Raw genomic sequence first — 14,404 nt, 5'->3', positions numbered from 1 at the left:
CTTCCTGGGCACCTTACCGAGGGTCCCCAGGGCGCCTGCACTGTCCGTGTTGCTGGACGCCCTCCTCTTGGTCTTCCACGCAGCTACCGAGGCATCGGATTGAGAGATGCTGTTGAAGCGCATCTTGTAGCTCCTGCAGGGAGAGAGAGAGGAGAGGGCAGCAAGCACCCCCACCAGCCTCCCCCACCAGCCCCCACCTGGCCTGCCTCCCCAGGCGATTCTGAAGCCCAGTGGCTGGAGGTTTCCCTCGGGGGCATCGAGTGGACCACCCTCAGATTCTCTGACTAGATGGGTGCTGGGGGCAATCTTTTCCGGAAGATCTTTGTCCTTCGAGGAGATAGTGATTTAGCATGGTCATTTCTTCCTGCCTGTGTTTACTCCCCACCTCCATCTCTTGTTCTGCTCTTTGATGGCTGAGAACAGCCTTTCATTTGTTGGAAGGAAGCGATGAAGCAGGGTATCTTCTGGCCGCCTTTGTTTGGCCAAACATTGTTTGGAGGAATGTGCGGTATTGGAAGAGGGGGATAGCTAATTAATAATCTGCACTAGCCAGTTGGGCAAGGCACATAGGCTAACAAGTTAGCTATCTAGAAATCAGATGGTTTTGGGCATAGTTCTGAGAAGCTCGTGTACGAACTCGAACTCGTGGCCAGAGGGTCGTGCAAAAAACGGAAGACTGCCTGGAGGTCACTTTGCCACTTGAGGGCTTCCCAGTGGCAGATCGAAGTCTTGCTTGGTAATGTATATAATGCTTTCTGTTCAGAATAAAATCTTTAGTCTTCTCAAGGTGTGTTTGTATTGCTTGGGAATCTAATTTTAAAAGAACCACCTTGCCTTGGGGCAAGACAATGGGCCCCCCAAGCACTGCTTTCCTTTTCTTTCCAGGGAGGTGTCAAAGCTGGAGGGGTCATTCTTGCCTCCTCATCACTGGGAGAAGAGATGCTGGACGAGATGGGCCTCCTCTGGCCTGATCCTGCAGGCTCTTCTGATGCTCTTAAGCAGAAAGGCTTTCCCAAGCGTCTTGTGCCACATGCACCCTCTGGCTTTGGGGGGCCCCCAGCCCTTCCTTGGGGCCAAGAGGTGCTTTCAGCTGGTGGGAAGCCAGGACCTGGGACCAGCTGCAGGGAGGGTGTTCTGTGTTGGGGGGGGGGGGCAGTGGAGAGAGGCAGGGTGAGGCCAAAGTGCCTTTCATCTGTGATGTTCCCTGGCAGCTTGATGCAGCCGGCTTCATCCCGTACCCGGGTTCAGGCACCAATCAGAGTCACTTCCCCCGGTGGGCAGCAAAGTTAATTAGCTACGTCGATTATTACACTAATGAGGGCAGACATCAAAGGAAGGGATGCCCTTTCCTCCAAGCAGAAAGACACCAAGTCGAGGTCATGGGGGGGGGGGAGTTCAAAGAGGTTAAAGAAAAGAGACACCCGGAGGCCGGGAGCAAAGCCTTAGGTCTGGAAGAGCCTTCAACTCTCTTACAGGGTGGAGAGGGCAGCCAAATCCTGGCAGATCCGCAAGACAAGAAGGGCAGAGGCACCCTTTGCCAGCCTGGCACCGTAACCTCCGAGACTCGGAGCGCACCTGCAAAGTCACAGCTGCCTCCAAGTTGCTGCCTTTAAATAAATTGCAAGAGGGGAAAAAGGCAGAGCGAAATTGTGGGGAGGAGGGTCTGGATCCGCAGGAAAGGAAGAGGAGGAGAAGGAGGAAAGCGGAGCTTCCTCTGGGTAGTAGGACTTACTTTTGTAGTTCAGGCTCGGAGTCTGCAAGGTAAGGGCAGGACATCTCCATCAAGGCTCGGGCAAATCTCTGGGGTGGGAGGGTGGGGGGTGGAGAAAGAAAGGCAGGGAGGCAACCAAATGAGGACCCAATCCAAGCAGGTGGTCTTTATGATTGATTGATTTTCTATAGTGCCCTATACCCAAAGGTCTCAAGGTTCTCAATTCTGCTCAGATAGGGGAGGTGCAACGGCGGTGAAAAGGAGATGTTCAGAAGGACAATAATTGCGCCACAAATTCCAGGCTCTGCTCATGAGAGATCCAATCTGAGAAGGACCAGATCATCTATTATTATCGTTGTTACTACATTTGTAGAGCTCCCAGGGCAGCTCACGCCCTAAATGACCACAAACTACGTAGTAAAAACAACCACAACCCCCCCTCACAAGCCAGCGAAAAGGGCATCTATCAGCCCCAGGACTGGGGGAAGAGCAGTCGTGTTGCCTGGCACCTGAAGGGGGCTATGAAGGCGCCATCTCCCCTGGCTCCCTGCCCTCTGCCTCCTCTGTTCCGTAGGCAGCCAGGATCAGGCCTTTCCTGTGGCCACTTCAACCCTTTGGAGCTCCCTGTCCCTCCATAGATCAGCCAGGCTCAATTTCCACTGCCTTTTCGAAACCTCACAGGAGGGTTTTTAAGCAGAGGCTGAGTGGTCCTGGGTCAGGTATTCTTCAAGCTCTGCTTCCTGCATCACAGGGGCTGGACTAGAGGACCTTTGGAGGTCCCTGCCAACTCTATGATTCTAAATGGAGATTTTTATCTCAGCCTGTATGTTCTGCATTTGAAATTGCTTTTGTATATATGCCTTTAATGTCAAATCACTTCAGGGGGAATCATAGAATCATAGAGTTGGAAGAGACCACAAGGGCCATCCAGTCCAACCCCCTGCCAAGCAGGAAACACCACCAAAACATTCTTGACATATGGCTGTCAAGCCTCTGCTTAAAGACCTCCAAAGAAGGAGACTCCACCACACTCCTTGGCAGCAAATCCCACTGCCGAACAGCTCTTACTGTCAGGAAGTTCTTCCTAATGTTTAGGGGAGCAGTCCAGACCTAAGTCAGCTCAGCACTGAGCAGTACCCCGATTTTTGGGAGGCAACCACCCACCCTTAGGTCCCATCATAGAGTGGGAAGGGACCCCGAGGGTCATCCAGTCCAACCCCTTGCAATGCAGGAGTCTTTTGCCTCAATGGGGGACCCTGAGATTAAGCGTCTGCTGCTCTACAGATGGCGCTATCTCAGGTCCTCAACGCATCCCCAGTCCCCCCCATCCTACAAAAAAGACTTAATCAGAACAGTGGTTTGCATAACAGCATGATAAAATTCAGAAGAGGAACAATTAATCTATTCAAAATCCAATTAAAACCACTTGGTTTTATTTATTCAACAGAACAAAGGAGCTTTATCTGGAGACACAAGCTTTTCGAAGTCTGGTGGTCGTTTACACCTCCAGCGCCCCCCTCCCGCCTCTTTGTGTCCCCTGGGGAATCCCACCAACCCCTGGGGGGGGCTACCACCCCCTCAGGGAACCCGGGGTTTCCTGCTGGCCGCCAGGGCAAATGGACCTCCAGCGACTGTTCCACACAGCCGGCATTTTAAGTGGCTCCACAGGCGCAAACTCACCAGCCTTAGAATGGCAGAGTCGGAAGGGACCCCACAGGGTCATCTAGCCCCACCCTCAGCAATGCAGGAATTGCAGCGAGAGAATCCCGGACCAGTGACGGCCCAACCCTCCACCAAATGGATCTGGATTTGGGTTCCAGTACATGCCAAGAGTGCCAGGTTGAGGGAGGCTGCCCCCCTGGGCAGAGCTTTGGACTCTCAGCCCCACTCTGCACAAAGGGGGAGAGGGCAGCGTCACCTCGCCATTCTCGGGGGGGTCTCCGTTGCCAAAGGTGCTGGTCACCACCAGGACGAGGGTCTCGTGCTCCAGGGAAACGACGTCGTATTCGTCCATGCAGACCACCTGCCGGGAAGCGCCAGGGGGGGTCAGGAGGGCGAAGGGGGGCCTCAAATGCTCCCACCCTCCAGCTTGTGAGCTCGCAGGAGACCTTGAGCCAGGAGGGCTCTGCCCTGCCTGCTGCATCGGGAGGCAGCGATGCTCCAAGCCTCAATTGCTGGGAACAGGGCCGGATTTGGGTTGGGTTGGGGGGCTCCTGCACACAGGGCCCTGAGTCAAGGGGGGGGGGGCAAAATAAGAAGAATCAATCAATCAATCTCTATTTGTACAGGTAACCTCTGAGAAGTTCCATAAAAGGAAACTGTACCAGAAGGAATTATTGTGGAAATAAGAAATATTTAGCTGGGGGCCCCAAGTGTCGGGTTGTACTGTATCCCCAAATTTGTGCTCTTGTGCTCGGATTCTGTTTATGGGTTTCTCTTTGGGGCCCCTGTGAGAACAGGATGCTACCCTTGGCCAGGCTCTTCTGTTCTTATGGACCCTCCAGGTCTCCTTATGTTCTTATGAGTCAAACCTCCAGCACCAGAAGCAGTCTATCTTGATTGCTAGGTTCTTGGGGTATTTGGTCACTGTGAGACCAAGCGGCTGTACCAGGTGGGCCACTGGCCGGATCCAGCAAGACTCTTCTTATGTTCTTCAGGTTGACCTTGACCACCCCCACCCCACCCAAAGTGAATTATGGCCTTCCGGGGAAAGAGCAGAGCCTGAAGCGCCTCACACCCCCACCCCACCCCACCCCACACAAACACAAGACACACACTGCACTTCCACCATGAGCCTTGGCCTGGGGAACTCCTTGCCACCTTGGGGTGGAGCGCCACCTCGCTTCATGTGCTCTGTGGGCCTCAGGAGGGAAAGGGGCAGTGAGCACCCACCCCAGCTGCTGACCCCCACTCCCCACCCTGCCCTGGGCCCACCTGGGGGGCAAAGGAGCCTTTGAAGAGCTGCTTCAGCTTCAGGGCGTAGGCCTGCGACTTCCCCGTCTCGGAGGCGTACAGGATTGTGGCCTTGACCCGCTTGGCCATCACGTGGCCCATCAACTGGGCTGAGATCTTGACCGCTCTGCAGGGGGGGTGGGAAGAGAGCAGGACAGGAGGATCAGCCCAGGCAGGACGATGTGCGGAAGGGGGCAACTTCCCAGGGCCAACTCTGCCCGGGCCTGGACAGGTGGCTGGGCATGCAGAGCCAAGCAGAACAACATTACAGCATTGTTTGTTTGTTTGGTGGATGGAATGATTCTATTAAATTTGTGTCCCACGCTTCATCCACAGATCTCAGGGGGTTCCCAGTATAAAAATACAAGGCCAGACGGCCTGCAGTGACTGACAGCAGAGGCTCTCCAGGATTTGGGGCAGGGCAGCCTCTCCCAATGACCTGGAGATGCCTGCAGGGATTGAATCTGGGACCCAGATAATTCCACCTAAAAGAAAAATTCCACCTAAACATTAGGAAGAACTTCCTGACAGTAAGAGCTGTTCGGCAGTGGAATTTGCTGCCAAGGAGTGTGGTGGAGTCTCCTTCTTTGGAGGTCTTTAAGCAGAGGCTTGACAGCCATCTGTCAGGAATGCTTTGATGGTGTTTCCTGCTTGGCAGGGGGTTGGACTGGATGGCCCTTGGGGTCTCTTCCAACTCTATGATTCTAACCTTCTGCATGCCAAGCAGATGTCCTGCCACCGAGCCACAGCCCTTCTTCCCATGCCTCCGCGGATCGTCACCCTCCATCTTGCCCCTGAGCATGGAGGCTCCACCCCTTTGCCCAAAGGCATCTGGGCCAGGGACCAAAGAGGCAATCTCGGTCCTTTTCTTGCCTCTTCCGGGGCCGTGCTGCACCCTCTCCGTGCTCCCCCCTCTCCAAGGATGCAACCCTCTTCCTCTCTCCCCGCCCCCCAAGGACCTACTTGGCAATCTCCTTGAAGGTCTTCTTTCGGGTGACTGTGGTTCCTTTGGGGATGTAGGTTTTCCAGGGGTCGCTCTGTGGGAACAGCATGGGGATTAGGAAGCAGGAAGGGGGACAGGGGTCTCAAGCCTTGAAACGCCTCCCCCCCACCCGAGAAAAAAAAGGTTCTTTCGCAAAGCAGCTCTCAGGAGTCCATTGTAACACTGCAGCTAGCAGCGCCCCCACTGGCAGCCAAGCAAACTGCAGGGTGACAACAGCCTTGCATTCTTTGTATATATAATTTCTTCATATGCGTACAGCAGTGGTTCCCAACAGGTGGTCCGCGAGCTATGCCAGAGGGGTCCGCCAGATGCTATTAGAATAAAAAATATATTAAATATATTTCGTATGATAACAGATTTTTTGTTTTGGCCGCTTCCTGCATGAGCAGAGTCTAGCGCAAAACTAGAATTAGATAGAGGCAGTAGTTCTGCTGTATGCCATTAGGTGGCGCTTTATAAACACTACTGTTTTGCAAAGAGGCAGCACACGCATTCTACTAGCGCTCACCTCCCCAAGATGCTTTGCGCGTGTTGGCTTCATTTGTGCGCTACTGCGCAGGTAGCCTGTCTTCTCCATTCCCCTCCCTCCTCCCTGGCGCGCGCTGCCTCTTTGCAAAACAGTAGTGTTTGTAAACAAAGCGTTGTTTTTCGCAGAAGCTACAGTTCGCGTAGTTACAAATGGACCGTTGGTTAAAAAGTGGTTCTTTTTAATTTTAGGATTAGGAATTAATGGGGGTCCTTGTCACAATAGCGGCTTAATGAGGGGTCCTCGAGAAAATTTTGTTGGGAACCCCTGGCGTACAGTATGCTTGCGTACAGTCCTTGAGAGTCCCATGGACTGCAAGAAGATCAAACCTATCCATTCTTAAGGAAATCAGCCCAGAGTGCTCACTGGAGAGACAGATCCTGAAGCTGAGGCTCTAATACCTTGGCTACCTCATGAGAAGAGAAGACTCCCTGGAAAAGACCCTGATGTTGGGAAATATGGTTGGACAGTGTTCTCAAAGCTACGAACATGAGTCTGACCAAGCTGCGAGAGGCAGTGGAAGACAGGAGTGCATGGCATGCTCTGGTCCATGGGGTCACGAAGAGTTGGACACGACTAAATGACAATGCAACAATGCTTGCAACTTACGCAGGTTGTGTTCTGGGGATTGTATCTAAAGCCAAAATTGCATTTAGTAGAAGAGTTTGGATTTGATACCCCGCTTCATCACTACCCAAAGGAGTCTCAAAGCGACTAACATTCTCCTTTCCCTTCCTCCCCCACAACAAACACTCTGTTAGGTGAGTGAGGCTGAGAGACTTCAGAGAAGTGTGATTAGCCCAAGGTCACCCAGCAGCTGCCTGTGGAGGAGTGGAGATGCGAACCCGGTTCCCCAGATTACGAGTCTACCGCTCTCAACCACTACACCACACTGGCTCTCACCACACTAGTGAAAACACATCGGGTGCAACGGCAGGCAGAATTGCCAAAGTATTTTTTTCCTGGATGCCCGGCCCCTGTTTTGTTTTATTTTGCCACATGCATAAAGTTGAATGTGAACAAGTAAAATGTGTGTAAATTGTGGGCTTAATGCATCTATATCTATATCTATCTGTGTGTCTGTACAGAAAACCCACAATAACCTGCCTTTTAAGTTGCAAAGGGATGCGTGCTGCTGAACTCACGAATGTGGGGAAGGAAGGATCTATCTAATAAATATATCCTCTTCTTGATTTTAGGGCACATACAGGCAATCTCGATGCCAGCCTGGAGAATCTGGAACTCGACTTGATATTTGGATCACGCTGACAAATTTACTTGGACCTTGCTATTTTACTTTATCATTTTGATTTCCATCTTTTAATTTCTAACTGTTGCTATAAATATTCTCTCTGTTAAAGAACTTTATGCAAAATTGTATATATTGCAAAACGGATGGTTCAGTTATATCATTAGTGGTTACTGGCAAAAGATCTCTCCTCTAAAAATGACAAGGATCCTGGTTAAACTAAGGTTAGCAGATGTCCCCGTTTCCCAGGGACAGTCACCGGATTTACACATCAGTCCCCATACAAAATCCATTGAAGTTGAAAAGTGTCCCCAGATTCATTGAAAAAAATCTGGTAACCTAGATTAAACAGGTGGGGGAGATGTGAGCTGGCCCTTTTGTGCCAATGCCATCATGGCGATGCCTGTAGGAAGGAGGAGCTCCTGGGCACAAACTCCCCCTCTCTGCACCCCTTTGCCACCCAGAGAGCAGGCAGCGCCTCCTCATTGGGCAGCCTCTTCTGGAGCACCTTGAGAGGGAGATGGGGGGTGAGGGGGGGTCTCACCTGGTACCGGAAGAGGGGAGAGAGCTGGTAGTTCACCAACTCCTGGTGGAAGATGGGGGAGAGGCTGCCGGAGATGGGGGGCACCAGCCAGACCCAGTCTGAGGGGCAGCCCCCGCGCAGGCGCTGCTCGTTCTCCAGGTGCTTCATGAAGGAGTCGGCGATGGCGTGGTGGTCCACGATGGTCACCTTGGCCAGCTGCAGGCAAGAGGCAAGGTCAGGGGAAGGCGGGGAAGCCGTACCCCAGCCCCCTTTCACCCATGGGGGGCACTGCACAGGGCCCCGGGTCCAATCCCTGGTGGGGGCGCACCAGCATCTCCTGGAAGGGCTGCGGGGGGGAGGCGTTGCGATTCCTGCATTGCAGGGGTTGGACTAGATGGCCCTTGGGGGTCCCCTTCCAACTTTCCCCTTGGCGCCCTGGAGGGAAGAGTAACTGAAGGCGGCTTCCTTCGTCTGCGTTTCTCCACCTCCTGGCTGTGTGGACCTGGGAACCCACCACAGAGGGGAGCTCAATCCACGCTGAGTTCAGGAGGCAGCCTCCATTCTCAGAAAGGCCCAAAGCCCAGAGAATCCTCCATCTCTGGAGGGAATCCCCTAGGAGGAAAGGAGGCGGCATTGGGGATATTTTCGTATAGAGAAAAAGGAAGAAATAGGTGACAAAGTAGATGCTTGTAAAAGTAGGCCTGTCATGGAAAATGTGGCGAGAGGAAAGCTTTACTCCCCCTCTCCTGGCACCAGAAGCTGCGGACATCCCATGAAGCTGATCATAGAATCATAAAATCACAGAATTTATAGTGCTGCAAGAGACCCCAAGAGTCACGTAGTCTTCTGCTCTTACCCAGGAAGGGGGACTGCCTGGGGGGTGGGCTTTCCCAGCAAACTGTCTTCCTCCTCTTCCTCTTCCTCCCCCTCCCCTCCCCACCTGCCCCTCACTCCCTTGTCCCCCAATCCATCACCTGGAAACTGTGCAAAACGGCCACATTCATCTCCACGGCCGCCTTGTCCTTCCAGAGGGAGGAGGTCGTCTGGGTGTCCAGCCCCATCTGCTCAGCCACCTCCTGCAAAGACACATTTCGATTGGGGGGGGGGGGAGCAGGACCTTTATGCTGCCTGCGTGGAAGAAGACGCACCATCCAATCTCACAATGCATATTCTTGCTAGTTAGCAGCCGAAGGGGTTAAGATGATAGAGCTGCATTGCTGGAAAGGCTGGCTCAGACCATAGACATGTAATTGGTAGAGAAGGCTCTGTGTGATGTCACTTCCCCTCCTTTCCTGGGAGGGAAGAAGGGAAGAAGTAGTTCCTGTTCTTTTTCTCTCCTCCTCCTCCTCCTCCTCCTCAACCATCCAAGGGGGCTAATCTCTCTCCACTTTCTGCAGCCTCAGACACATGCCTGAAGCTGTTTTTGCTGCAAAGTCAAGTATTCTACAGTACCGGCATTGCTTTTTACTGCTGGATTAAACTTGTTAGGGAATTTTATAGGGGGGGGCACCAAAACGAGGCTTCATTTGGGAATCAAGATTGGCACTAATGCCCTCAAGGGGACCCCGTCTGATCCTACAACACCACTCTAGTATCGCACCAACACGAACCCCCTCAGGATCAAGCCCTGTGTAATAAAGGCTCCCTTTCCTACCCTTTCTCTGTTGCCTGAGACTCTATGTAACCATATTTCTTGATGAATGAATACCGTGTATCTGTATTTCTAAATGAATCCCCCTTTTGCGACTCTGGCCAAGGGCTCTCAGGGATGCAGGGAACAGCCATAATATATATGTTTTAAACTCAGTCTGTAGCCTGTTTCTTTGATAAATGGGAAAAGTAAAGGGGGAGAGCAGCCCAATGCCTCTTTCCTGTGCTTTCAATTCAGCTGCTTAAGTTGAGATTTAAACTCTGTTTGTAGCCTTATTCCTCCGAAAATTGGGGGGGGGGGCGATGCAAACTATAGGATAACTATAGGATATTGGCAATGCAAACCATAGGATCAGAATTAACTCAATAATACAATTGGCAATTCTCTCCCTACATGCTGAGAGGACTTTCTCCAAAAGCTCTGTATTTGTAGCCACGTTATCTCCGTGTCTCTAGAGGGATAAAATATAGTTAGCATATTCCCTCACCTACCTAATAAAACCTACCAGCCTGCTCAAATATCAGTGGCTCCTGGCAAGGGTGGCCCTGCCCTGCCCTGCCCTCCCCAGTCAGAGACAGCAATGCTTCTGGAACTGCAGGGGAGGAGAATTGGGCTCGGATCCGGCCTGCACGTTTCCTGCTGAGGCATCAGATTGGCTACTGTGAGAACAGGATGCTGAACCAGATGACCGACCCATTGGCCTGCTCCAGCCAGGTCTCCTTATGTTGTTATGAGTGAAACCTCCAGCACCAGAGGCAGTCTATCTAGATTCCTAGGTTCCTATGGGTATTTGGCCCCTGTGAGAACAGCATGCCGGACCAGTTGAATCTTCAGGGGGAGCAGGGGGGAGGAAGGGGGCCAGGGCAGGGGGGGCTTCCCCCTGGCTGACCTCTACCTGCAGGAGGTTGTAGCGCTGAGAGTCACAGAAGTTCCTCATGCCGATCTCACAGCCGACATACCAGCCGCTGAAGGGGGCCGCCGGGAACTCCAGGCCCCCGATCTCCAGGAGCATGTTTGCCACCGCAGGGAGGGCGTACCAGCGGAGGCCCAGATCCTTGAACCACTTTAGCCTGAAAGAGGAAGGCAGGTGTCTGAAGGGGGAGCTGCGATTCCTGCCTTGCAGGGGTTGGACTAGATGACCCCTGGGGGGGTGTTTTCCATACAATTCTATGATTCCATGAAAGTCCTTGGCAGCCTTTTGGGACGACCATTGCAAACGGCAAGAGCGCTGACACCACTCCCCCCCTCCACGTCCCCCCTCCCCACACCTAGTGCCACCCCCCCTTTCCTGGCACTCACGTGGGGTGGCAGATGGGGACCTCCAGGACCAGCTCCCCTGGCAGGGGAAAGATTTCGGGGTCCTCGTCAGGCGCCTGCAGCAGCAGGGGGAGGATGTCAAAGCGCCCACGGGGGGGCCGCCAGCCGTACTGAACACAGACCTAAGGGGGGGGGGAGAGACTAGTAGGCAAGAGACCCCCTGAGCCCACCTGTAAACTGGCAGAGAGAGCCCTCCAGGGGGGGGGCAGCTGGAGGAGCAGGAGAGAGAGGCTGCTCCAGGACCCTGTTTTCCTTTTCTTGAAGGTTGGGGGACAGAGCCTCCTTGGGGAGCTGCTCCCCATATCCAGCACCCACTCATAGCCAGAGGGAAGGGCAGGTTGGCTTTTGGAGGGGTGCAGAAAGAAAGCGCCCAGGTGGGCAGGTGGGCAACTTTCTTTGTTGAATAATTCTGTTGGTTTATTGCATAAAATTTATGCACCGCTTGATTGTACAGAAAACACCTCAAAGTGGTTTGCAAAAAAAGATAAAACAATAAAACCGTCACTAAGAAAAATCAGCAATGACCATTTAAGGCAATCAAAGAGTTCAAAGAAAACACACAAGGCAGATTAAAATTCACATCCACTTTCTCAATCACATAATCGTAAAGCTGGAAGGGACCCTGAGGGTCATCTAGCTCAACCCCCTGCAGGGCAAGAATCTCAGCATGTGCTCTCCCATGCAATTTGAAACCATACCGGACCCTGATTAGCTTTGCAAAAGTGCTAGCAATTTTATTGCTACACCACTACACAGATTTGTCTAAACAAAAATGTCTTTAGCAGGTGCCAAAAAGAGTACTGTGAAGGCATCTGCTTGGCGTCAAGAGGCAGGGAGTTCCAAAGTGCATCTTTTGCCAGAATAAAATACTGAGTTCTTACAAATGAGGAACAGGTAACAGTGGCAGTTACAGGCTCTAGATCAGAGCTTTTCAAACTTTTCATGTTGGTGACACACTTTTAAGACATGCATCATTTTGCGACACAGTAATTCAGTTTTCCTAGCAAACCTGAGGTTAAACTAGTCCCTTATAAGAGATATAGACACATATTGTGTGACACAACTACACACTGCAGCCAACACACGAATGTGTCGCGACTGAGTTCGGAAAGCTCTGCTTTAGATATACACATTGCAATGCCTTGGACTCGGCCTGCTTGCAAAGGGGCAACTGGTGCAGATCTCTCTCGGAGCAGCAAAGGGGTGATGTGGCACCGAGGCCTCTCTCCCGTCAGCAATCGCGCTGCAGCATCCTGCACTGACTGCAGCCTCCAGATCAGGTAATATATATTCTTGTGAAACAAACAAATGAATATTGCGAATGGAGGCTCCAATGGTAGGAGCCATTCACCTCCGTGAAATCCACGTTGGCTGGGTCTCCCAGGGTGGTGCCGTCTGGCTGCGCGTAGCCTGCATAGCGAATCAGCTGCTGGTTCCAGACGCGGAAGTCGCCCCGGCCGGCTATCCGGTTCGGGAAGATGGTGATGGCTGAGCTGCAGGAGAAAAGCAGAGGGCTCAGCTCAAACCGGCAGCATGAGCTGTGCCACCGCCACCCTGCCAGGGAGGGGGAACTGCAGCAGCCCCTCTGGGCACCTGGCAGCGCGGAGGGAAGCAAAAGGGGCCCCTCACCGGAGGTTTCCACGGTTGGTGGCATAGTTGATGTGGGTGCAGAGGGAGGTGAACATCTCCTGGGCGCTGGCACAATCTCGGGCGTCAAACACCTGGAGGGGAAGAGAATAAGCAAGGGGAAAGGGTCGGGTGACAGGTGGGTGGGCGGCAAAGGCTGGCTGCTGGGGGGGGGGTGAGGGTCACAATCTCACCTCCTCCTGCCAAGATGCCGGGACCAAAGGCCCAAACATCTGCATGGGGCCGAGAGAGCAGCACATCTGGACTCCCCAAGCACCCAAAATGGCCAGGGCTGGGGGGGGGCAGAGGGGTGAAGGCTATGCAAGAGAAGCACCCCCCCCCCCAGGGAAGGGCCATCCTAGCTCAGGGATCCCTGCTGCTTCCCCCCCACACACACCTGCAACTTGTTCCACTGGATCCGGCCCAGGCAGCGGGAGGCATTGCGCCAGGCGTGCTTGGCCCCAAAGATCAGCTCTGCCTGCAGCAGCTGGTAGGTGCCTGTCTCTGCAATCTGCTGCTCCACCTCCTGGAGGCGCTGTAGGTGGGCCTGGGACTCCGAGCTGGGGAGAAATGGGGTGGAGGGAGGGGCTCAGGTGCAGCAGGGGGTGCAGGCAGGGCAGCTGCAGGGGCTCCATCTGCCTCCCCACCTGCCCCACAGCCTGCTCTTCTCAAGGCCCCCCAACTCAGGCGAGAAGCCACAGCCACCTTCTGCAGTCTCCATATCAGAATCCCTCTACCCCCTCGAGATCATCCTGCCCCACATACACCCCCCCAAACCACTTCGAGGGGTGGAACTGGCGCCACTACCAGGAACTCGCGATGCCCGTTCCACATCTGTAAGAACACCATCTTCTATTGCAGCGTCACCGATACCCTTTGGAACTCCCTGCCTCAGGCCAACGCCTTCAATGCACAAATCTACAGTGCCAGCGCACTTGGAGTACTGGGTCTGGTTCTGGTCACCTCATCTCAAAAAGGTTATTGGAGGGTTGGAAAAGGTTCAGAAAAGGGCCACCCAAATGATCGAGGGGGTGGAGCAATGGATCCCTCCTGGGTTTCAGGCAGGGAGTCTCTCTCAGCCCTGCCTGGAGACGCGGCCAGCAGGGGGTTGAACCCGGGTCCTTCTGCATGCAAGGCAGGGGCTCTGCCATGGTGCTAGAGCCGCCCTAAGAACACCCAGAGAGCATCCTGGATCAGGCCAAAGCGGGCCTCTTACGGGCACAGGGGGTGTCTCCAACCAACACATCAGGAGCATTACAGGGACTTGAAGAAATGTGTGTGTGTGTGTGTGTGCGCGCGCGCATGCGCATTACCTGAAAAACAGAAATTCACCAAAATAGCCAAACAAATGGCTTTCTTTAGTTCCAAAGGTGATGAAGAGATTGCACAGGGAAGAAGACCTGGGGAACAGCCGATTGGGCAATATCCCTGCTACAAAGAGCCAGACAGAAGCCCATGCAGGGACCTCCAGCCCAGGCAGGACTTCACCAGGTGCAGCAGGAATAGATGGGGCAACTGAACCCAGAGAACAAAGGGAATGGAAGGGGAAAGGTGGAGTTATAATCACTGCCTTGAGGGACAGGAGACACGTCTGGGACACAGATTTCGGCCTGTCCCCAAACCTCCTTTCCTGACATTTCTATGATGCTTCTTGACATGTATTATGGGAATAATAGAATCATAGAATCATAGAGTTGGAAGAGACCACAAGGGCCATCCAGTCCAACCCCCTGCCAAGCAGGAAACACCATCAAAGCATTCTTAACATATGCCTGTCTAGCCTCTGCTTAAAGACCGCCAAAGAAGGACACTAAACCACACTCCTTGGTAGCAAATTCCACTGCCG

General features: G+C 53.2%; 1 protein-coding gene across 1 annotated transcript in view; it reads right to left on the bottom strand.

Annotated features, from left to right (window-relative positions):
* NOS3 (nitric oxide synthase 3) overlaps positions 1 to 14,404 on the bottom strand; it is a 33,411-nt gene that overhangs the window by 9,733 nt on the left and 9,274 nt on the right. The window contains 12 exon segments of the mRNA XM_060280532.1: positions 20 to 133; positions 1,733 to 1,800; positions 3,630 to 3,734; positions 4,646 to 4,790; positions 5,627 to 5,700; positions 7,986 to 8,180; positions 8,939 to 9,040; positions 10,511 to 10,685; positions 10,915 to 11,054; positions 12,284 to 12,425; positions 12,562 to 12,653; positions 12,956 to 13,118. Coding sequence (XP_060136515.1) covers positions 20 to 133; positions 1,733 to 1,800; positions 3,630 to 3,734; positions 4,646 to 4,790; positions 5,627 to 5,700; positions 7,986 to 8,180; positions 8,939 to 9,040; positions 10,511 to 10,685; positions 10,915 to 11,054; positions 12,284 to 12,425; positions 12,562 to 12,653; positions 12,956 to 13,118 — 1,515 coding nt within the window.

Source organism: Zootoca vivipara, chromosome 12 (assembly GCF_963506605.1).
Source record: "Zootoca vivipara chromosome 12, rZooViv1.1, whole genome shotgun sequence".
Lineage (NCBI taxonomy): Eukaryota > Metazoa > Chordata > Lepidosauria > Squamata > Lacertidae > Zootoca > Zootoca vivipara.
The sequence above is the reverse complement of the archived record's forward strand: the minus strand, read 5'-3'. Positions and strand labels throughout refer to the sequence as shown.